Genomic DNA, 21266 nt, shown 5'->3' with positions numbered 1-21266 from the left:
GAGATGGAAATAACAAATTCTCAAAATGTAAGTCAGGACCAAGGAACACGGTGGCCTGTCAAAGCAACATCACCAGCTTCTGATTCTTCATCTAGTAGTGACAGTGAGGATGAAAAAGCCATCCATAGAGAGAGGCCTGGGGAAGTGGTCATTTCTGCAATTCAGAAACCTCAAGCAGATAGTCGTGTTCCAGACGCAAGCTGGCCAACCCTAGATCTCAGGCATATCCCTAAAGTCAAGAGGCGTCTAGATATCAAAGCTCCAATACCAGCTTCTGATTTGTCCTCCAATAGTGACAGTGAATATGAATCACCAAGCTACATCAAGAAAAAAGTGCAACAACAGACAGAGATGGAAATAACAAATTCTCAAAATGTAAGTCAGGACCAAGGAACACGGTGGCCTGTCAAAGCAACATCACCAGCTTCTGATTCTTCATCTAGTAGTGACAGTGAGGATGAAAAAGCCATCCATAGAGAGAGGCCTGGGGAAGTGGTCATTTCTGCAATTCAGAAACCTCAAGCAGATAGTCGTGTTCCAGACGCAAGCTGGCCAACCCTAGATCTCAGGCATATCCCTAAAGTCAAGAGGCGTCTAGATATCAAAGCTCCAACACCAGCTTCTGATTCTTCATCTAGCAGTGACAATGAATATGAATCAACAACCCAAATCAAGAAAAAAGTGCAACAACAGACAGAGATGGAAAGGGTTCAAATAACATTATCTCAAAATGTAAGTCAGGACCAAGGAACACAGTGGCCTGTCAAAGCGACACCACCAGCTTCTCATTCTTCGACTAGCAGTGAGAGTGAGGATGAATCTACTAAACATATAAAGAAACAGAAACAGCAAACAAACATGGCAAAGCTTCCAATTAAAGAATCTCAAACTGCTCTTCTTGAACCAGAAACACAGTGGCCTCTAATTGATCTTGAGTATACTACACACACCAAGAAGCGTCTTGATTTCAAGGCAAAATCACCTGCCTTTGACATTTCTTATAGTAGTGACAGTGAGGATGACACAACAAAATTCATTGAGAGGCCTGGGAAAATCTTGCTTCCAGAACTTGCAATTCAGAAACCTCAAACTGATAGTCGTGTTCCAGATGCAAGCTGGCCTACCCTAGATCTCATGCATATTCCTAAAGTCAAGAGGCGTCTAGATATCAAAGCAAAAACACCAGGCCATGATTCTTCATCTAGCAGTGACAGTGAATATGAATCAACAAACCAAATCAAGAAAAAAGTACAGCAACAGACAGAAATGGAAATAACAAATTCTCAAAATGTAAGTCAGGACCAAGGAACACGGTGGCCTGTCAAAGCAACATCACCAGCTTCTGATTCTTCATCTAGTAGTGACAGTGAGGATGAAAAAGCCATCCATAGAGAGAGGCCTGGGGAAGTGGTAATTTCTGCAATTCAGAAACCTCAAACAGATAGTCGTGTTCCAGATGCAAGCTGGCCAACCCTAGATCTCATGCATATTCCTAAAGTCAAGAGGCGTCTAGATATCAAAGCAACATCACCAGCTTCTGATTCTTCATCTAGCAGTGACAGTGAAGTTGAAAAAGCCATTCATAGAGAGAGGCCTGGGGAAGTGGTAATTTCTGACCTTGCAATTCAGAAACCTCACACAGATAGTCCTGTGCCAGATGCAAGCTGGCCAACCCTAGATCTCATGCATATTCCTAAAGTCAAGAGGCGTCTAGATATCAACGCTCCAACACCAGCTTCTGATTCTTCATCTAGCAGTGACAGTGAGAGTGAAACTATGCCAGTAGTAGTAGCAACTGCAATATCCAAGACCACAGAAAAGTATTTAATTCAATCTCCCCAGTCCCCAGAAAAAACGAGTGGAAACATCAGCACAATGCCAGTAATAAACCCAGAACTTGAGTCACGTTGGGCCACAATGACTCTTGGTGTCTCCCGCTTTAGAAAGCACCTGGATGTCAGGTCACATGCACATGGAGCATCAAAGATTCCTTCATCACCTCCACCTGTTTCTTCTGCTTCATTCTCCAGTGGTGAAAGTGGGGATGAGGGTCGAAGCAGCAGAACACGGCAAAAGAGAAGAGGAACTGGAATGCAAGGAAAAATACTTACAGAATCAACTTCAAAAGTTGAAATGACACCAGTGACTGCATCTCTAAGTTTGAAGAGTCAAGATAGAAGCGTTGGCACAGTAGAGTTTAATGAGAGAAAGGAAAGACCATTACAAAGCCAAACATCGTCAAGCAGTGACAGTGAGAATGATATGGTAGACCACAGTGTACCCGACCTGAGCCTTGGTGTCCCACGTGTTAAGAGGCGTCTGAATGTAAAGGCAACCTTTCCAGAGCCAAGGGAGTCACTGTCTTCCAGCAGCAATACTGAAGTGACAGGATACACCGCAACACAAAGCAGACAAGTATTCAATATTCCTCAATATAGAGATACTGACTCTCTGATCACTTACAAACGTTCCATATTCCATGCCACATCACCACCAAGTAGTCCACCCCCCTTAAGCGTACAAACTATGTATGATACAAAACAAAGATATTCTGAAAATGCACAAAAAGTTCCATCTTATAGTGTCGAAGACAGAAGTGCATCTGTTGCTTCAAAGAAATCTCTTAGCAAGAGCTTTGATGATTTATTAAATAAGATGGTTGGGAACTCCAAACGCATAACAGAACTGCCACCAGAATTAAGGTGGACTGGTGTCGGCCGTCAGATGCCTGAGAGACGTCTGGATGTAAGCGTTTCTTCTCCACCTGCGGAGCCAAAACTTCCACCACCTGACTCCTCCAGCAGTGAAAGTGATGATGAAATTAAACAAAACCAGAAACCGGATATAACAGAACATAAATACTCATCATTTAGTGCTGGTACTGTTTCTTCTTCTTCCACTCGTACCTTTGACACTGTTGACAACTCATCAATCAGCACAAATGAGATTGTGTGGGGTGCTTCTGAGAACAGGCAAAGGAAAGGCCTCAGTGCCCTGAAAGCCATTTCCGCAGAGAGACAAAATTGGGACATAAGACAAGAAAAGTCAGAAAACAGTGCTTCATCTCTATTTGATGACTATGGTCCAAACAGTGAAACCAGCTTTCACTATCGTAGGACTGAGAACACCAAGCCACTATCCACAATACCCCATACACAACAAGTACATCTTTCATCCGCTTCAGTAGATGACGGAGGAGCTACAGACTGGATGTATGGGATTCCCAGCTATAAGAGGCATGGCATAGGAAATAATGAACCACCCCAAGAAACTCCACCTCCAATTCCAGCAACGCCACCACCATCAGATGAAGCCTTAGGGCTTACATGGAGATCACGACCAAACAGCTGGAAAGAGCGGTCCGATGGGACCAGATACTCTTTGCCAAAGAGCAGAAACACAGAGGAAACTAAGTCCTCCTCACTTGCATCAGAAAACCTGGAAGTCCTTTTGGACTTTTCGAACAATCCCATTACAAAAGTCTGATAAGGAAGTTGCTTCATAAACTGCTGTCATACAACAGTGTTTTAATTTGGTCAGTAAAGTACAGAAATTTAGTGTATTGTTTTCTATTTCATAGATATAAAGCTTTAAATAATTTGTAAATACTTGTAATTTTTTTAGAGCAGTAAGTTGGAAACCAGGGGGTCGCCGGTTTAATTCCGGAAATTGGCCGAGGTGCCCTAGAGCAAGGTACCAAACCCCAAAAAGTGCTCTGGAGCACTCGCTGTGGGCATTCCCCTCACTCTGAGACCTCTCCATTAATGTACAGGATCCTGTTTGTTCATGTGTGTGTCCATGTTCATTAGATAGATACAAGTGTGCATCTATCGATTGCATTTCTGAGAAAATAGTGCTGTTAATGCTGTATGCTGAAAAAGATGGCGTGTTGCTGCTAATGCAGAGTCTGTAAAACTGGAACACTATGAAACAATCTGAATAATCTCGGAAGGACGTTGAATATACTATTAAAAGACGGCATTGCAATTCTAATGCTGCATAATGAAAAACTGTATTACTATAGATGGTGTATCAAAGATATTGAACATATTCTTATTAACAGACAGTAAGCTTTATGTCTTTATGTGGAATAAAAACAATGAAGAGCTTTTCTTTGTAGCAAGAAGTAAACACTTATTAGGTACTTCAGGTGTTTTTGTATCTTGTTTAACTTTAAACCCACATATAAGCCAGTAAGTTAATAAACCCTTTTATTTATGTATATAGACATAGGTTATAGTGAAAACAGACATAGACACGAACACAGTTTACATACATATATACAGTTGGGACAAGGTTGTTCATCCTCCTGCATTGTAGTGGGAGCATACTAAAACATAGATCTCTACACAGTATTTGGTAAACAATCCGCGACTACTTCAATCTCGGAGGTGATGCTGATGGTTGAGGCTTTGTAATGAAAATAGAGGCTTTAATAGTCACAGCTGCTGTGGATTTTAATGGCATGAAAGTCTGTGTTTTATTTTCAGAACAAATGTGTTGTATGCGTGTCATGACAGTGTGTTGGAAAAAGTTGCAAAACAAGTTATGTACTTCTCATAAATAAAATAAGAGTCTGTATTCTGACTACAGGGTTACCGTTTGTGTAAATGGTGAAAATGCAGGAGGGAACTCCCGTTCCACCGTGAGGTTACAGGCGTGTTCTAGGTCTTAATAAACACAATCATGTTGTCCCTCAGAGTTAGCGTAACATGATTGTGAATATCAAATCAAACACAAAAAACACTTGCACAATTCTCTGTACAAAACAAAAACACATTTGAAAAATGTTTTCAAAAAATCTCATCCATTCACAAAAGGCTCCGTTGGAGCGTGCATGCAAATATTAAATCTGACAATTCAGCATCACACCACAGCCAAAGACAAAAATTTATACATGTGTTACAAGAACATTATACTAGGCGAAAAGATCAGCATAGCATCATCATACAGCTCCAAACTGTCAGTGTCCAATGATTCGTTTAGATCCTATGGGTGGTACAAATGCAATGTTTTCAGCAAACCTACCTTTCTACTCAAGCTTCAAGGACCTCGTCCTGAGAGGGTCACTGGTCTTCAATTGCAGTTATTTTAACACTGTCAGTGTTGGGAGAGATGCTACAATAAGAGACCTGAAACTAACTGTGGACTAAAGACAAAACAGATGCCACATATCAAGACAAAATGGACACCAGCTAGTTCTATGTCAACTTATAACACAGCCCAAACAGTCTGAATTCATCCTGAAATATTCCCTGACCACTCAGTGTGTCTGTGTGTGTGCGTGAATGTGAATGTCGGTCTGTGTGTGTGTGTGTGTGTGTAGAAGAATGTGTTCTCACACATGTATTTACATTTGGGTTTGTTGGAGTGTGTGGGACACACAAAGTGACTTCCATGTTTTGAGGCACAGTAATACTCTTACCGACACAACGTAGAAACATTAACTGGTCATCAGACCAATGAATGCACTAGGGGCTCTCCGCTGTACTGTAATAAGAGTTATTAAGCAGCAATGCAGATTTGTTTGGTGTTATGAGGTCTGAGGCCTTTGTAGAGGGGGGGGGAGGGGGGGTTAGCAAACTGTTAGCATTAGCTAGAGCAAAACAGCAGGAGGGAACATAAACTGGGAAATAATAACTGGCACAAAACGAAAGTAAACCGCACAGGCATCGGAAACCTGCATCCGACCGTTTGACACAGTGTGCTTCTTGAAGAACTCCCAACTCAAAATATGACAAACGTAAGTGCCACCTGTCCAGAAAAGCTCAAGTTTAAGTTCATTGCACAGGTATATCATATTTTCATGTGTCCAAGGTCAAAGTGACCCTGTTTAAGACTCAGACACAAAGCATGAATGGTCACTTCTGTCGGTTTCTCTGTGCTGAAGATAAGGACCGAGGAGTGGATCTCCTCCACGTTACCATTCTGCTCCTTTCATCCATGTATGATACCATGTTATCCTAACACAGACAGCAATATGACATGTCACAGTGAGAAAGAGCAATGCCGCCTGGGATTGCTGCAAGCTTGCCCACTATGCAACTTCAGTAGGGGACATTACTCCACAATGGCAGCCCTCCGCCTCCACGCTCTGGGGCAGCATGCACTCAGGCTGCAAACCCAGTGCACCCCACCCTGACCCCACCCACAGCCTCAACCCCCTCCTCCACCAGGAAGCCCCCCCACAGTCACTGCTTTACCGATGTTGTAATGTTTACTTATTGGTTGTCGTTTCTCATAGTTGTTGTTGTCACAGTTGTATTTTTCCACTTTGCTCTGCACCTATGACATCTGCCTTTCCTTGTACCATTCCACAAACTCGTCCAACAAAACTGGCCCTGATGAAAGAAGAGGACAAAGAATGAGGCATTCTGTTCATGGGACATTTACAAAAAGATCCCATTCATAGGTAGCTGTGCGTTTACTCACAGGCACCATCTTCGTCATAGTTACTGAGGTCCAGGTTGATTGTCCTGCTGAACTCTAAAACATTGCACCATTGGTCTTTGTTGATGACTTTGTACTTGGATTGCTGCGGAAGAGGAAATACGTTTGATGCATTATGACAACACAGCGACCTTATAATTGGAACAACTACGACATCTCAAACAACAATATACTGAAGTACTCAATTCAATTAAAAGATCACACGTTCCTCAGAGGCTTATCTTTAAAATATATTCACAATCAAAAGGTTCCCCTTCCTGAAACAAAACAGACATTTATACACTTTGACTGGGTCAAAAGACATCAACAGAGCTAAGCAGGGAGTTCACTATAAAGTACATCAGTCATATCATCTTAAACAGGACAAACCTGATTATCAATTTATCATCCTTAAAAGTAACTGTGCATTAACAAACAGCTCGGATTACTTTGGAGGAAAATGTGGAGACGTTGCTCGCTTACCTCTAGAAACTGATTAAACACAGGAAAAAGAGGCCACGTCTTTCCCAGAAGAAGTCCCAGCATGCACTTGGCTGTGTTCAGGTCCAGACTCCTCTGATCCTTTTCCTGTCCAATCAAAACAGCCGAAGCTCAATGACGTCACACACGCGCAAAAAAAAAAAAAAAAAAAAAATGTCCACCACACTTTAAACATTATCATTATGACCAAAATAAGCACACTGCACAAACTAGGCTGAAGTTCTGAATTCCATGCTGCCACATGCTACATACGACACTGTTACCACATGCTTTGTGTCAGTTTTAACTCAAGCGTCCTCCTGAGAGAGCCGCCTCAAACTTTAACAGTATTACTGACCCTCTAAACATGAGCGTGGGCTTGAATGTGACATGACAGGGTGCACTCGGCACGTCCATGTGCGTTTACCTGGAAGCTTTGCATCACTCACCCGAGCAAAATCAAAGGCATATCTATAAATGAGCTTAAAACTGGTGCTGTCGTTAAGGACAGATCTCAGGTATTCAAGCGAGTTTCTCAGCCTCTCCGTGGAGTCGCACCTGACAACGAGAGAGAAGTGCTTAAAGACAAAACTCTCAAAATGACTGAAGACAGCAAAGAAAAAACAAACAACCAATCAGGATCATTAAAAAGGATTGTGACGAAGGCTAAAAGTGAAGCAACATACTGCAGTGAGCCCATTCCTCTCAGCCACTCCTGGAGGGTAAAATAGCCCATACTCTGAGCATCCAGCTTCCAGGCAAGAACCAGCATGACCACCTGGGCACAAACAACAACAACCGTTAAAACTACAGATAACACCAAAGCTTGATTAGAGAACAGGAACAATTATAGATTCAGATTGAGCCTGATGGGTCAAGTATTTCCTGATAAAGACACGTGAGATGTGCAACAGTCTCTGCTGTGGGTTTAAAATGGATAAATGAGACAAACATTTGCAGGTGTGGGGTCAAAAACACTGCATATACCAGCATACTGTAAATCAGTTAGAACAACGAGCTCCTCAAAAAAAAAAAGGGGGCGGGGGCAGTGAAAGCAGCCCCCACTGTCACCTTTCAATGTAAACTAATAGAAACACGCCCATGTGTTTTTCCAATACGTGGTCTGAACACACATCCAGTGTCTTTGGATGTGATAAAACCCGTCCTGTAATATTATGCATGCATGCATGATTTAAGTGTGACTAGCTCAATAACGTTGGTCGGCTAGCTGCACAGTCAGCAATGACAGGAGCAAAGGTTCCCAAACTTTTCAGCGAGCGACCCCCAAATAAAGGTGCCAGAGGCTGGGGACCCCCCCCCCCCCACTGTCCCTGGAGGTGGTGAGGGTATGTAATGTGTTGCACAGCCACACACACACACACACACATATATTTCTTTCAATAAAGGGGGTCAACTTTACAACTTAAAAAAATAAAATAAAAAATGTTTAAATGGAAGACATCTCGCACCCCCCGTCCCCCAAATCTTGGGCTTGTGACCCACTGGGGGTCCTGACCCCACTTTGGGAACCACTGGCCCAGAGTACAGTACCTGGGGTCCACATAAAATAAATTAAAAAAAACAACAAAAAAACCCACCATTATAGATATGTGAAAGTGTATGTAGTGTGCAAGGTAAAGTTACATAAAACCATACTGTAGGTTTCAGGAAACTGGTGTTTGCTTTGGGTCGTACAAACTGGACTTTTATTTTTGTTTGGTTTTTTATTCCTGATATACAATTCTTAAATCTATGTTAAATAACAGGTGCTTTTAAGAAGCAAAAGTTTCGACGCACACTGAACACGGTACAGCCAGGTGTGCTGCAGTCTGCTTGTGTGTTTTTTTTAGGGGAAACACTTAAACTGAACATGCTGAAGATGTGAACGAACAAGAGAACCCAGAGCATTTCTGCAGCCCCTTTACTACAGTCGACCCAATTTATTGACAATAGTTTATTTTAATGGAGCAGGTGTATCAATACAATAATAAAATGACAAGTCTGATGCATGTAAAAAAAATAAAAAAATAAAAAAAAGACCGACCTCCAGAACTCCCCAAACCAAATGAGAACCAGCTTACAAATGAGACGCTCTTGAATTAAAACTAGCTCACATTAATCATCATATCATATCAGATCATATTAATCAAAATCAATTGCTTAAATTTGCTAAATGTAAGAGAGAAAATAATAAACGCAAACTCAGACTGTATGCAAACTAAAGAAATCCCTTAAATAGAGAGAAAAAAAAAAGATCAGCTTACATTCTCCGGCTCCACTCCGATGTCCTCACAGAACTTCTCCATGCCCTCCGGACCCACCACCTCATCACACCCTGTTTAACACAGACCAGTGTGAAGGCACATGAATGAAGTGACACCGTTTGTGCAGTGCTTAAAAAAATAAAATAAAAATAAAAATTACAATCACCTGCATATTCATAGAACCACTCCAAACATCTTTTACTGGAAAATGTGTCCTCTTCACGGATTTGTGTCGTCTCATGTTTTCTGAAAACACTGCAAAAAAAAGTTTTTTCAAGTCAACTTCAGCAGCAGTACACACACGTGTGTCACATGTCACACATGTAGCTGGTGACAGGCTTTACTTAAAAAAAAAGGCTTCATGCCCACATCGGTCCAGAGAACGTGTGTCACTGCGCTGCTCTGAAACAAAGCATCACACCTGTCCTGGCGACTCTTTTTCGCCGACATGTCATCTCCAGCGGAGGGTCTCCTCTTTTTCCTCGGAGGCATGGCTCTGGAGCAGCAAGCTGGGGACGGGAAGCAGACAACAAACAGACACTGATGATGCATGAAGCATGAAGAAAAAGGAGGAGCTTTCATGTATGATCACTCACCACCATGTGAGGGAATACAGCAGGGTTGATAAAGGATGTACAAGCTAATCTATTACTCACCTATGCTGCTAAAATAAATATCTTATTACTATTGATTTGTTTAAAAAAGGATTGCATGTAAAGTCATCTTTGAACTGCTTCCCTTGTGATAATAATAAGAAAGTATATTCCATGCATTAGGTGATCAGTTGTACAGAGTCTGGAGACGCTCTCTTAATTATCTCGAACTTACAAGAAGTCTCCTGAGTCTTAATATCACCTATAACCACATGATCTATAACGTGGACGATTTCCTGTCACCTGTGTGAGTTTGTCTTGAGCTGTTCTTTTTCTTTCCACTTGTTTGGTCACGTCACTGAGACTTTTATACGTGTATCACTCTTGTGTAAAAAAAAAAAAGTGATGAATATGAGGAGGGGGGAAAAAAAGTGTAAAAGGTTACGAATCAGAGAAGAAGCAGATGAATAAAATACCTGGTGGGTGGCTATCCTGTCCAACGTCTTCTGTCAAGTTCTATGGACACAGAAGAGTGAAAAGACCACACGCTTGTGATCAGGATATTCAAATCAGACACACATGTGTAAACACAACACTTAAACATGTAAAACACACTTAAAGTGCTGATGTGTATTTACCAGCCTGTGCAAGGTGTGGTGGATCTTATGGATGCTGGCCAGTGTAGTCAAGTGGGAATTCAGCTGAAAATCTGGATCAGAAGAAAAAACCCCATCGCAGATTGAAGTTAAAGAAAAGACAGAAACCTCCTGCACCGACTCCTCAGCCTGCTACCAGCACACAAGGGTACGAGAAGGTGACATCATCTTAGCACAAATATCCACCTATGATTTCAGCTTTTTGTGCGCAATCAATACATCTCCTCAGTGCCTCAAATACTTCTGCTTGGATTTCTACTCTCAGGTTTTTACGTTTCATTTAACGACTGAGGAGATCTGACACGAACCAGGGAGTGACTCTGTTCATTCCCCCACCCCCCCTTAAAGACAGGCTTAACTCTAAAATACACCATCAAGCACACTACCTCGTCGCAGGATGTCATCTGTGCATTGTCGCTGAAGAGCTGTCATTAAAAATTGATTGATTAATTGATTTTTAAGAGGCCAAAAAGCAGACGGGAGAAGAAGCTAGCTGCACACTAGCTGCATACCTAAAATAGCAGTGCAGACGCGCAACTTGCACAGAGTTTACAAAGTATCAAGAGAGTTTGGCGTATGGGAGTTGTAGTCCATTTCCTCTAAAGAGGCCGTTTTAAAATAAGCGCTGGCTGAGATTCCAAACTACAATTCCCAAGCATGATCGACACAACTCTTTCTTTCAGACCCTTCTTGCCCCCCAACGTTTTACCCCAACAGACTGGACGCATTTTGCATTGTTTTAAATAAATCTTACTTTATTAACTTGCTGGCACATTTAGCACTGAGCACGAGTTTTGCAGGAGCTGCCGTAAAGCAGTGCGTGCAGCGCTGCAGCAGTGCAATCAAACATGTTTTACTCAACTGCGTCACAATTTTCCTTCTCTGTAACAGTCCGCAGCAAGACCACAAAACTGACCTATTTAAAGAAGCCTTTACGTTTATGCCAAGTTTTTAAGTGAGACACAGGGAGCCTCCTCAGCTGGGGGGAATATAAAGATCACAACGCATCAAAAAGCCTCCTCAATCCAACCGACGTCGGCTGCATTCATAACAACACACACAGAAAAAAACAAATCAAGGAAAACCACTCGAGTGAAATCTAACCTCCCACATGACCAAAACACCTGGATTTACTCTCCCTATTCTTCCTTTGTTGTCGCCCAATACACCACAGCTTCATACAAAGAGCCGAGCATATTGCACGGAATTCACTCGTCCTCTTTAAACCTCGGAGAGAAAAGGAGGATTAAAAAAAAGTAGTAGAAGAAGAAACACGAAATGTGTGTTGCCCTCTACGGGATCCGTGAAGGGTCGCTATTAAGACGAAGAAAAAAGCCTCCAAAGCGTTTTCTACTTACTTGCCGCATCAGAGTGCATTTTTATGAAACATACAACTGTCTGTGGGAAGTCTGCAGACCGGCCAATAGGCGGGCCTTGTCAGCGTAAGCCCCGCCCACAGAACTCGATTGAACCGGAAGCCCGTCTGAGCTCCGCCCTCAATCAGCGGTGATTGGCTGTTTTAAGCGTCACATCAGGAGAAGGCGGTAGTTGAAACAAAGCCCCGCCCCTTTTATGGATGGGATTGGTTCGACTTCCCAAACAGGGCTGAGCTACCTTGCTAATTCATTGGTTTAGAGGTTTTCACCTGCACGTCACTCACTAGGAATTCCTCGTGCAAGTCCGAAAACCAGCCCACGATGCAATCCGATTGGTTAACGTTGCTTTTTATTGACCTCCCACTACCTCTGTCTGTTTGGGTTCGTTTGCTGTCAACTTAGCCGGGCGGAGATAATCATGTTTATATGAACACTATAGTTGTGGCCGAGTGTGTTTGGTCCTCGTGCATAATAATAATAATAATAATAATAATAATAATAATAATAATAATAATAATAATAATAATAATAATGATACATGCAGGCCCACATTGCTAAAACTGCATGGAAGGTAACTTTTATTAAATAGCTGCATGGGCAGCTGACTATTAATAAATAGGCTGAGTGAGAGTAGGCCTAACAATTCAACAACTTTGAAAAACATGAATTGTTGAAAAACAATAAAAATAATTTATAATAAAATTTATAAATAATTTGACAGACATGCAGGACAAACTCAAAGGCTATAGTGCTTTGTCTACAGGGGGCGCCAAAGTCAACTGAATAGAAGAGCAGCTCTAGTTATTATTTACTCAACATTAATCCACCACGAGAAAAGACTGCAAGAAAAAGGACACCCATTAATGACCGTATTTTAAACATAATTAATAAATAACAATATTTCTACAGTAGCTGTTGGTGTGTGCAGGATAAGAGCTGAGGGTGTTATCGTTGTAACTGTGGAGGCAGTAACGCACAGGTAATGAAGTACACTTTTTATTTTACACCGAGATCATAAACGACTCAAGTGTGGGTGATTACCTTTCTGATATCATTCTGATATCAAAGTGTGTTTAGTGTTTACTCCTTGAATAAAATCAACATTTGTTTAAGGCCATTGAAGACGAAGGGATTTTCGTTTGACAACTGCAAAGAGTTTAATTTGAGTCAGGCTGAGCCAAACCTCTGCAAATAGACAATATTTTAAACTTGTAAAATGCCACTAACATCATATGGAAAGCTGTATCTACTGATGAGTCAGACTTCTGCTGCCACACATGGTTGTAGTTTACAGCTAAGTACTGATTAAGTACTGATATCTTCTTTACAAAAGGCAGGTAAAGGCCCTTACTCTTTGTCTGTTAACGTTACAAAAGAACAGCTAAAAAGACTGAAGATTAATTCTTTATCTGAATGAAAACATGGTATCACAACACTAACTTTTTTTTATTTGTACTTCTACTGTATTTATAGTTCACGTGGATTATTTAGGTTCTGTCTTACTATTTAAAAATGAACCTTTTACAAAGCCTATATTTTTCTCACACATTGAACTAAACCCTGAAGTACACATTTTCTGATTCCACCTTTTTTTTGTCCTCATGATACATTAAAAAACTGGATGAAGTAAATATTATTTGAACAGCCACTCAACCTGTATTTTTGATACCATGTCTTTGGAATCTCTGTTATCTTGATGATCTATAAAATGGAAAAGAACAGACGCTTTATAAGAAAAATCACAGATCTTGAGACACTTTTTTAATCCAAAGCTGCAGCGAGCAAAAAAGAGAGGGTAGTCTGTTCAAAGTGTTTTTTTTAATCTTATAAAAAATCTATGGTAACATTCATGTCACCTCCAAACAGAGAGAACACTGCCGTGCCATTTTATTTGTGAAATAAGTCAGTGTGCAGGAGTTTGCCTCCAATTAAAAACGAGAAATTGTCTTGAATTTGGAGCCTATAATAGGACTTCTGTTTTTCTTCCTACTTTATGGTAAAAGTTACATTCTCATGTGAAATATTGTTAAATTGTCGACGTATTGCTTGGACTGACTCATGTCACACTGTTGATGTGTCACTGGATAAGTTACCTGAAATCAGTTCTTCATATCAGCTCTAACGCTGTGGTCGTGACCATGAATGAATCCATGTGAAAGTTCAGTGCAACTTCCTGTGCAGGTATTGAAAAGGTACAGAAAAAGAAACAAGTGGATTTCATTCAGCGCTGCTTCATTTGGTTATCTGATCCTTAAATATCCATGATTTCTTAGCAGTTCTATGCCTGCAGCTTTGGTTGGACATAAACTTTCCTCGCGACTCACTAAGAAGGCTGAGGACTTTAAATGTACTGAAAAAAATCTTTAAAATATGCGTTTTGTTATTTGAGAAAATTATGATATTTTTGGATTAATACTAAATACTAATTTGAGGTGCCAGTGTTTGTGTTGGTATCTGCAGTAATAAATCTTTCTGTAATGATCGTTAAAACACTCCCTGACCTTTGGATCTGTGACTCAAGAACCAACGTATTCAAACATCACCTCTCCTCTGTTGAATAAAATAAAGACTGAGCGTCTCTGAAATACTTGAAAAACATTTTGATCCAAATCTTGAGTGTAAGTCAGTAAATATGTTAAAGTATGGACGAGTACCGGTATATGCAAACAGCCTTTGGTTTTAAGGAACGAACGTTTGTACTGCATCATTACAAAATTCATTTCACTTCATGACTGAACTGTTTCACATCTTCACGCAGACTTTGTTAATTTAAATAAAAATATTTCACAAACCATGAAAATAAGAGCATATGTATGAAACTATAAACATCAGATATGAAGTTTCCTTCTGTTTAATCTCAAATGTTTAAATGCTCCAAAGACAGACCTACAATATTATGTAGTATCATTTATGGTCATATAAAATCTAATCAAATCTGTATAAAATCTTTCATACAAGACATTTAATATCATACTCTTGGTATTTAATTTTTTAGCGATTTTTTTATTTAATTCTTTCAAGTATTTGTTTCTTTTTGTTTATTCATTTTCATCGTTCTCATAGGGTGACTAACATTTAGCTCTGTATTTTTACTGTCTGCTCAGACTTTGGTATCATACTAAAATTTTTAAAAACTTTGCAGCCTTATAAAGGGCTTTATGATGACAAAATACTCTAAACTGACAGGGTGAATAAAACAAATAGAGAGACAGAATATTAAATGTTTTCGCAGTACATGTGTGAAGCACAGTTTAAAAAGCTGTTGCTGATGGAACTGATTAGATATTTGCACATGTGAATGGAAATGAACGTCTGACCTCTAGCCATACTCGCCTCACCTGAATAATGGCTTTAAATAAAGGTGTGTCACACTTTGAGGTGTGTCTTTAATCTCTCGGGACAAATAGAAGATATTTGTATGAAGAATAAAGTATAGAGAAATTTTTACATTTTTTCTTTTCCTGCACAAAATATAGTATCTTAAAAGTTGTCTTTTATTCGATGGGTTTTTTGGATTTTATTTCCGACAGCCTCTCGACAACCTTTGCCTTTTTCGACCCTGGGCGGAGTTACAAACAAAGAGCAGGGAGGAGCAATTACAACCACTACACAGCTGTATTAGTGAGGCACAGACAGAGGGGAAGTAAACGTGCCTGAGAGAGCTCTGTAATAGTTTAATGAAAGCTCGTTCACCATGACTTCTGAAACAACTAGAGAAACGTTTGCAGTGAAGACGGAGGAAGGAGCAGCAGCTCCAGCAGCTGCAGGGAAGCATGAATGGAAGGTGAGCAGCGCTACATGATTTGTTCTCAACAGCGTTATAAATACGATGACTAACTTTTTTTTTTTTGTCCCACAGTGCCCCATGGGTGATCGTCACATCCACAGAGATGATATAAGAAAGGCTTGGAAGGAGTGCCAGGATGAGAGCTTCTGGTACAGAGGTAATCTCTTCTTCGAGGTTGTTTTCTCAAAACAGACTTCACTGCAATTTGTAGAAAACAGACCAACCAACACATCTGTCATCGAGAACACGCTCCGCCTCATCTATCAAGAGCCTGTCCACTTTGTGCTGTTGTTTACATTCCTCTCTGGGACTTCGAAAAGCCCCCACCTATGAGGACACACATGCAGGCTTGTTGGAAAGTGTAAGGGGAGAACGTCTGGTTCAAGCTGCCAGCATTACCCATAGTTACTGTTCATCATTGAAAGTGAATTCAGTGACTTATTTAAACTGTCATTGATTAGATTGGGATGGGTGGAGCGAGACAAGAAACGTCCATGCCAAAATGTATAAACCTACATTTTAAAATGGACCTACCTTCTCCAACAAGTGAAACTAAACTAACAAGAGATTATTTGACAGCTATACACACCCACACAGCTCTGAAGCCACTGCAGCATGGTTAGCCACAGCACACAGGCCAGGTAACATTATACTCAGTGTTGTCTGCTTTTGACTAGCTTTGCAGGTTCATTATGTTTAAGCTTCCACCAACTTCTATTGTTTTATGTGTCAGTGTTTTGTTATCTGTAACCTCTCTCCCCGTGCTTCCACTCACTGCAGCCGTGCAGCTGCTGCATACGAGCACACAGTTATATAATCATGCAACAGCAGCAATCACTTCTTCCTGATTGAGAAGTCGGCAGCGTCTTTCAACTCAAATGAAGTGGACAGATTATTAAGTGTCACTTGTTGGGATCAAAGTTCAGTCAGATTATATTTTTCAGTTTCTCCAATTTTTTTCCCCCCTCATAACTAAAAAAAATAAATAAATGTGATGTGCGTTTTTGTTCAGACTGTTTTCTGATTTGTTTTTATTCCAGCTCTTCCTCTCTCTCTGGGAAGTATGGCTGTCACCGGCGGTCTCATCTTCAACGGTGAAGCACCAACATTCAGTCTCTGCTCTGTCATTATCTGAACGACATGCATGTAAAACAATCTTTTTTATCGTCCTGCGTGGCTCAAGTTCAACTTTGTTTTTTTTTAAAGGTGTTTGGAAATCATCAAAGAGATTTGGTCCCTTTCCAAAACTGGCAGGTGGGTAGCATACAGTTGATTGAATCATTTGAAGTTGCTAATCAGTATCTGCAGTCACTGATACTTAGAATATCCGTTTTTTTTCTGCAGTTGCTGGGATCCTTGGTTTCGCATTGGGAAAAGCATCTTACGTTGGAACTTGTCGAGCCAAGCTTCAGGAGCTGGGCCTGAAGGACGGACCAGGATTTGGGCCCTGGTCCGAGGGAGGTCGTGGACCCTGGAAATCTGGTCCTGGACACAAGTGAGCAAATCACTGAATTAAGATAAATAATCACAATTAACTACGAAGCAGTATCTGTTTAGTTGATCAAAGTTCGATAGATGTTTGAAGAGTCAAATAGAGGGAAAGCGTTGACTGATGTACTGTAATCCCTCGATGATTGACAGTTAAACCTATCAATAATATTACATTTGAACAACATAGAATCATGTTCTATATGTTTTGAACCGGACTTGTACAGTGGTACTAAAAAGGTGAAAACTACTTCATGCACACCAGGGAAAATGTGCAGCAAATTAAAAACCCATGGCCCGTGTCTGAAACCCCTTACTAACATACTGACTACTACATACTCAATAATAATATATATAATGTATTATTATAGTATAATAATATTATTACTGTATAATAATGTATACGCTGCATACAGCTCACTACCTGGACCTTTAGTATGCCCTTAGCAACATACGAAACAAAGGATCATCAGAGCTACGTAGGATTAGCTAGCATCAAGCTAGGTTCCCAGAACACAGTTCACATAACATCAGTTCATTACTAATAATCACTTTTAATATAATAAGACAATGTAAACTTACTACACTACAGTTCATTACTAATTTGTGCGTGCCACCGATGGCGAGCTCTGCCATTGGATAAGCTAAGAGCTGCAGGGTTTTGTCAGTTAAAAAATCTGGTAAATTTAGTACACATCTCAGTGTTTCTCAAATACACAAAAACTGCATTCTATGATACTATGATTTAGTACGACAAGCTCAACGTGACATCAGATTTACTATGATTCATGTGAAAGTTCAGACAGACACACTACTAATGAAAAACCTGTTGAAAAAGGCTACGAGGAGACGGTGCAGATATAAAAACCATGACAAGCTAAAAGTGCACACAGACATGGAATTTGCATCGTTTGGGAACCTTTTTTTTTTTTTTTTTTACATATGTGCACCAGTTCAGCCATTGTCTGCCACTGTAGATGTGACTGTACCAGAACACATTTTTAAATCCTGACTGCTTTGAAGTGGCAGGTTGGGAAGCCAATGGGTTTGAAGTTTTTGGTTGAAAATGCCGTTTATGAAAAGAAACTTTTGTTTGTTTAATTCTGCTATTTATTTTGGATGATGGTAACTTTGTGAAGTCTAGTAAGAGGAAAACTATCTTATATGTTGTAGTGACCGGATTTTGGTCAAACTTTTAAAACAACTAAAACACACTTCTTTAGAGTCATTATGTCCTGAACTTTCATAACTTCTTTGTGGAGGCTTTTTCATTTTATTTAATTTTTTTTATGGCGGAGGCCAACGCCAAAGTCCAATCAAAAATGTGTTGAGAGATTAGGAAATGTCATGTGATGCAACTTTATTGTTTGAATACATTCAAATGATATAATAAAATATATCATTAAGCCTTTGCATGTAACTAACCAGTATATTATCCCAACAGATCCTGCAAGGGGGACGCTTCAGCTGCACCTGCAGAACAAGCAAAAGGTAGATATGACTAAACAGTTACAGTGTGTTCAACTACTAAGCTGTTAAAAACAGACCACTAGATAAAGTTTGTAGGCACACTAGTACTCACAAACACAGCTGATCACGAGTGAAATCTACAGAACATGTTGGATCCAGTTTATATAATAAATCTTTGCACACAAAATAACCTAAATGTTCTGTTTTTATTTCAGCCTCATCGGAGATCTGAAGGACTGTGTGTCGGAGTGGATTCGTCAGTTTCACCTCCTCTGTTTATTAAATGTTATATATTCTGCATGTCATTTTTCCAAACTATTGGACATACTGTAAATAATTTTCATTAAATAAAAACAATGCACGGATTTGACAGCAGAGGGAGCTGCAATCGCTTCTGTCATAGATCTCTGAGTAAAGTTTTTACTGTTTGAACAAGCCTTACAAAAGAAAAAGAAAAACACAGTACCAGCAGTAATATATAAACATTATTTTTTAAAGTAACGTGATTTTGGTCCTTTATTGATGTCTGTTTCTCAATCAATGATAACCCCTTATAACAGGATGTTAGCAGGTGGATCAGGAGTAAACACTACTTGTTCCATGTTCAGTCTTTACTCTTTGAATAGATATCATTTATTGCGCCTCTAACTAGACTCTTATTGACTGAAGTTTTTTAAACTGAAACCAAATGCTGCAGTAGCTCTGATGCCATTTTAATCAAAAGAACTGACAATTATATCCTGTTTGGAGTTGGATTATTTTAGATGTAAGGTCTTAGCGGTCTTTCACAATTTAATGATCTTAGCAAAAGCTTGACCATTCAAAAACTGAAAGAAACGGAGAAACTTATATTAATACATTTGTGTTTATAAAATGATATAAAAGAAAACCTCTTTAAGTAAATGTGAAAAAAAATGAAAAAAACATTTTGCATCCTGCTGATCTGCTCAATAAGTCAGATGTAAATATTTTACAACAATTAAATTCAGGAGTTTTAGTTATAGTCAAAAAAGTCTCAACAATTTTGAGCATGCTTACATTGGATGTCTGATAATTATCATGCAAAGACGTTCCTGGTAAATCATTTTCTATGAGTTACAACATCCTGCCTGAAGCCTTAACTCCGTTTAAAGAGATATTTATTTATAACACAACTACAATATAATAATTGATTTTTGTAAATAAAAGGAGAAGTCAACATTTTTATAGAAAATAAGTTAAAAAAAAACTTTCAATCATGTCATTTTTTTATGAACTGCTTATTTTACTCGACTCAACATTCATAAGATGATCGTTTTTTTGTTTGTTCTCGTTCACTGCAAAGGACGATGGATGGTAGCATAGTATCATTAACAAGTTTTCTGATCTCAGAAAGTAATATTAAATGTGTTCACAAAAAGTAAAGATTTTATTTGCTAAGGATGATTATGTTATTGTTTTTATTTCTTGTAATGTAGATGCTACATTTTTTTTTCTGTCCTTAACTATTGAAGTGGAGTATATATAATTATTGAGCTGACAGTTTTTGACTTTATGTTGTTTGTGTGTTTCATTGGTTATGTCATGTGTTGTGTTGTCAACATGAATTTCATGGGTTTTATGTCATTTAATGAAATATTGTCAGTGAAGTTATGGAGACCCCAGGAAGAGAAGCTACTGTTTAACACAGAAGCTTAATAAATACATTTTAAAAACAGACAAATATTAATGAACAATAATGAAAACAAAAGTAAGTTCATATTGGTTTTAAAAAACTTACAACCTAATTTTTTGGGTCATTATTCTGAGGTATTAAAAAAAAAAAAAAAAATCATTAAGCGTGTATTTAAGTTTCTCAGTACGTCTGATACAAAGTCAATAATATGAGATGAAAAAAACCCGTAGAGCAAGTTGAATATAATTTTAGTATCTAACTCATTATTTTTTAGAAGCCAGTTTGTTAATTCAGATGTTATTTTTTATATATTATTTTTTTAAACTAAGACAATAAATGATTATTTAAAGATGAGCCATTAAGAAAATGTAACAGATGGCTACAAATACCTAATAATAATTAAAAAAAGCAGCTCATAGAAGTAAGACTTTAGCACCGTGTGTTTTACTTCTTCCCATTTATAATAGCTTTTTATCTCCATGTATTATTTTTTTTCTTCTGACTTATACTGTTTCAGCAATTACACTGTTTGTAATTATTATTTATTTTATGTCAGTTTTTATTATTATTATTATTTTATGTTTATCTTTGTCTTGTTACACGTTCGGAATAAATAAACAAATCAAATCAGTGCCCGCCTACCCGCGTTTGTTGTTTCGGTGTACGCTGGTAAAAATAAAAAGTGCACCCCCTGTGAACGTCACCAATAGCACGTCATCCAATCAACAGGTCGCTCTAACATGATTGCCATGTAACTGGTGAAATAGAAAGCCAGTAAATTCACGTGGGCGTACACAATTTTAGCCAATCATTGTTAAAGGAGGCGGGACAATCAGGCTGCCAGCCGACTTGCTTCTCTGTCAGTGAGGCTCTGGCTCGGCTCAGCTCGGGTCCACTCGGCTCCGCTCGGCTCTCTCCCAACAACCGAAACACAGACCGACGAGTAAAAAAAATCACACCACTACGCAAATCCTTCCCATGGAGGAGGGCCAGGACGTCTGCAAGCTAGCCACCTAGCTCAACTACAGGGGAGAGGGAGCGAGAAAAAGTAGTGAGTATCACCCGCTTT

General features: G+C 39.4%; 3 protein-coding genes across 7 annotated transcripts in view; 2 read left to right on the top strand and 1 right to left on the bottom strand.

Annotated features, from left to right (window-relative positions):
• Positions 1 to 4194: 4194 nt before the first annotated feature.
• Positions 4195 to 11878, bottom strand: dcun1d4 (DCN1, defective in cullin neddylation 1, domain containing 4). 5 transcript variants are annotated; one of them, XM_079350835.1, is made up of 11 exons: positions 11781 to 11878; positions 10405 to 10475; positions 10243 to 10282; positions 9595 to 9682; positions 9340 to 9428; positions 9174 to 9244; positions 7596 to 7687; positions 7359 to 7467; positions 6913 to 7017; positions 6433 to 6535; positions 4195 to 6341 (listed from the first exon to the last, which is right to left on the bottom strand). In XM_079350835.1, exons 1-11 carry the CDS (start codon positions 11797 to 11799, stop codon positions 6286 to 6288), a joined length of 843 nt encoding a protein of 280 aa, XP_079206961.1. In that variant the 5' UTR covers positions 11800 to 11878; the 3' UTR covers positions 4195 to 6285. The 5 variants fall into 5 exon arrangements, with proteins under 5 accessions (XP_079206961.1, XP_079206960.1, XP_079206962.1 ...); XM_079350834.1 differs by lacking the exon at positions 11781 to 11878 and adding an exon at positions 11527 to 11735; XM_079350836.1 differs by lacking the exon at positions 11781 to 11878 and adding an exon at positions 11547 to 11735.
• A 3555-nt stretch (positions 11879 to 15433) lies between these two features.
• ociad2 (OCIA domain containing 2) lies at positions 15434 to 19044 on the top strand. The gene is made up of 7 exons (XM_079349984.1): positions 15434 to 15582; positions 15658 to 15742; positions 16626 to 16679; positions 16792 to 16839; positions 16930 to 17080; positions 18518 to 18564; positions 18759 to 19044. The coding sequence occupies exons 1-7, from the start codon at positions 15493 to 15495 to the stop codon at positions 18773 to 18775; spliced, it is 492 nt and encodes a 163-aa protein (XP_079206110.1). The 5' UTR covers positions 15434 to 15492; the 3' UTR covers positions 18776 to 19044.
• A 1906-nt stretch (positions 19045 to 20950) lies between these two features.
• The window catches only part of fryl (furry homolog, like), a 77322-nt gene continuing 77006 nt past the window's right edge, over positions 20951 to 21266 (top strand). The window contains exon 1 of the mRNA XM_079350738.1: positions 20951 to 21248. The gene's annotated coding sequence lies outside the window, so the exon portion shown is untranslated. The remainder of the gene's footprint in view (positions 21249 to 21266) is intronic.

The sequence above is a fragment of the Symphodus melops genome (genome assembly GCF_947650265.1).
Source record: "Symphodus melops genome assembly, chromosome: 8".
NCBI classification, from domain to species: domain Eukaryota; kingdom Metazoa; phylum Chordata; class Actinopteri; order Labriformes; family Labridae; genus Symphodus; species Symphodus melops.
The sequence above is the reverse complement of the archived record's forward strand: the minus strand, read 5'-3'. Positions and strand labels throughout refer to the sequence as shown.

What these genes read in the sequence shown, in the direction of transcription:
- ociad2 (XM_079349984.1), top strand. Translation starts at nt 15,493, where the DNA reads ATGACTTCTGAAACAACTAGAGAAACGTTTGCAGTGAAGACGGAGGAA. An exon ending in CAGGGAAGCATGAATGGAAG is followed by an intron (nt 15,583 to 15,657) that starts GTGAGCAGCGCT and finishes TTTGTCCCACAG; the next exon opens with TGCCCCATGGGTGATCGTCA. An exon ending in AAATCTGGTCCTGGACACAA is followed by an intron (nt 17,081 to 18,517) that starts GTGAGCAAATCA and finishes TTATCCCAACAG; the next exon opens with ATCCTGCAAGGGGGACGCTT.
- dcun1d4 (XM_079350834.1), bottom strand. Translation starts at nt 11,602, where the DNA reads ATGAAGCTGTGGTGTATTGGGCGACAACAAAGGAAGAATAGGGAGAGT. An exon ending in AGAGGAATGGGCTCACTGCA is followed by an intron (nt 7,468 to 7,595) that starts GTATGTTGCTTC and finishes TCTCGTTGTCAG; the next exon opens with GTGCGACTCCACGGAGAGGC. An exon ending in TGTTTAATCAGTTTCTAGAG is followed by an intron (nt 6,536 to 6,912) that starts GTAAGCGAGCAA and finishes CCTCTTCCGCAG; the next exon opens with CAATCCAAGTACAAAGTCAT.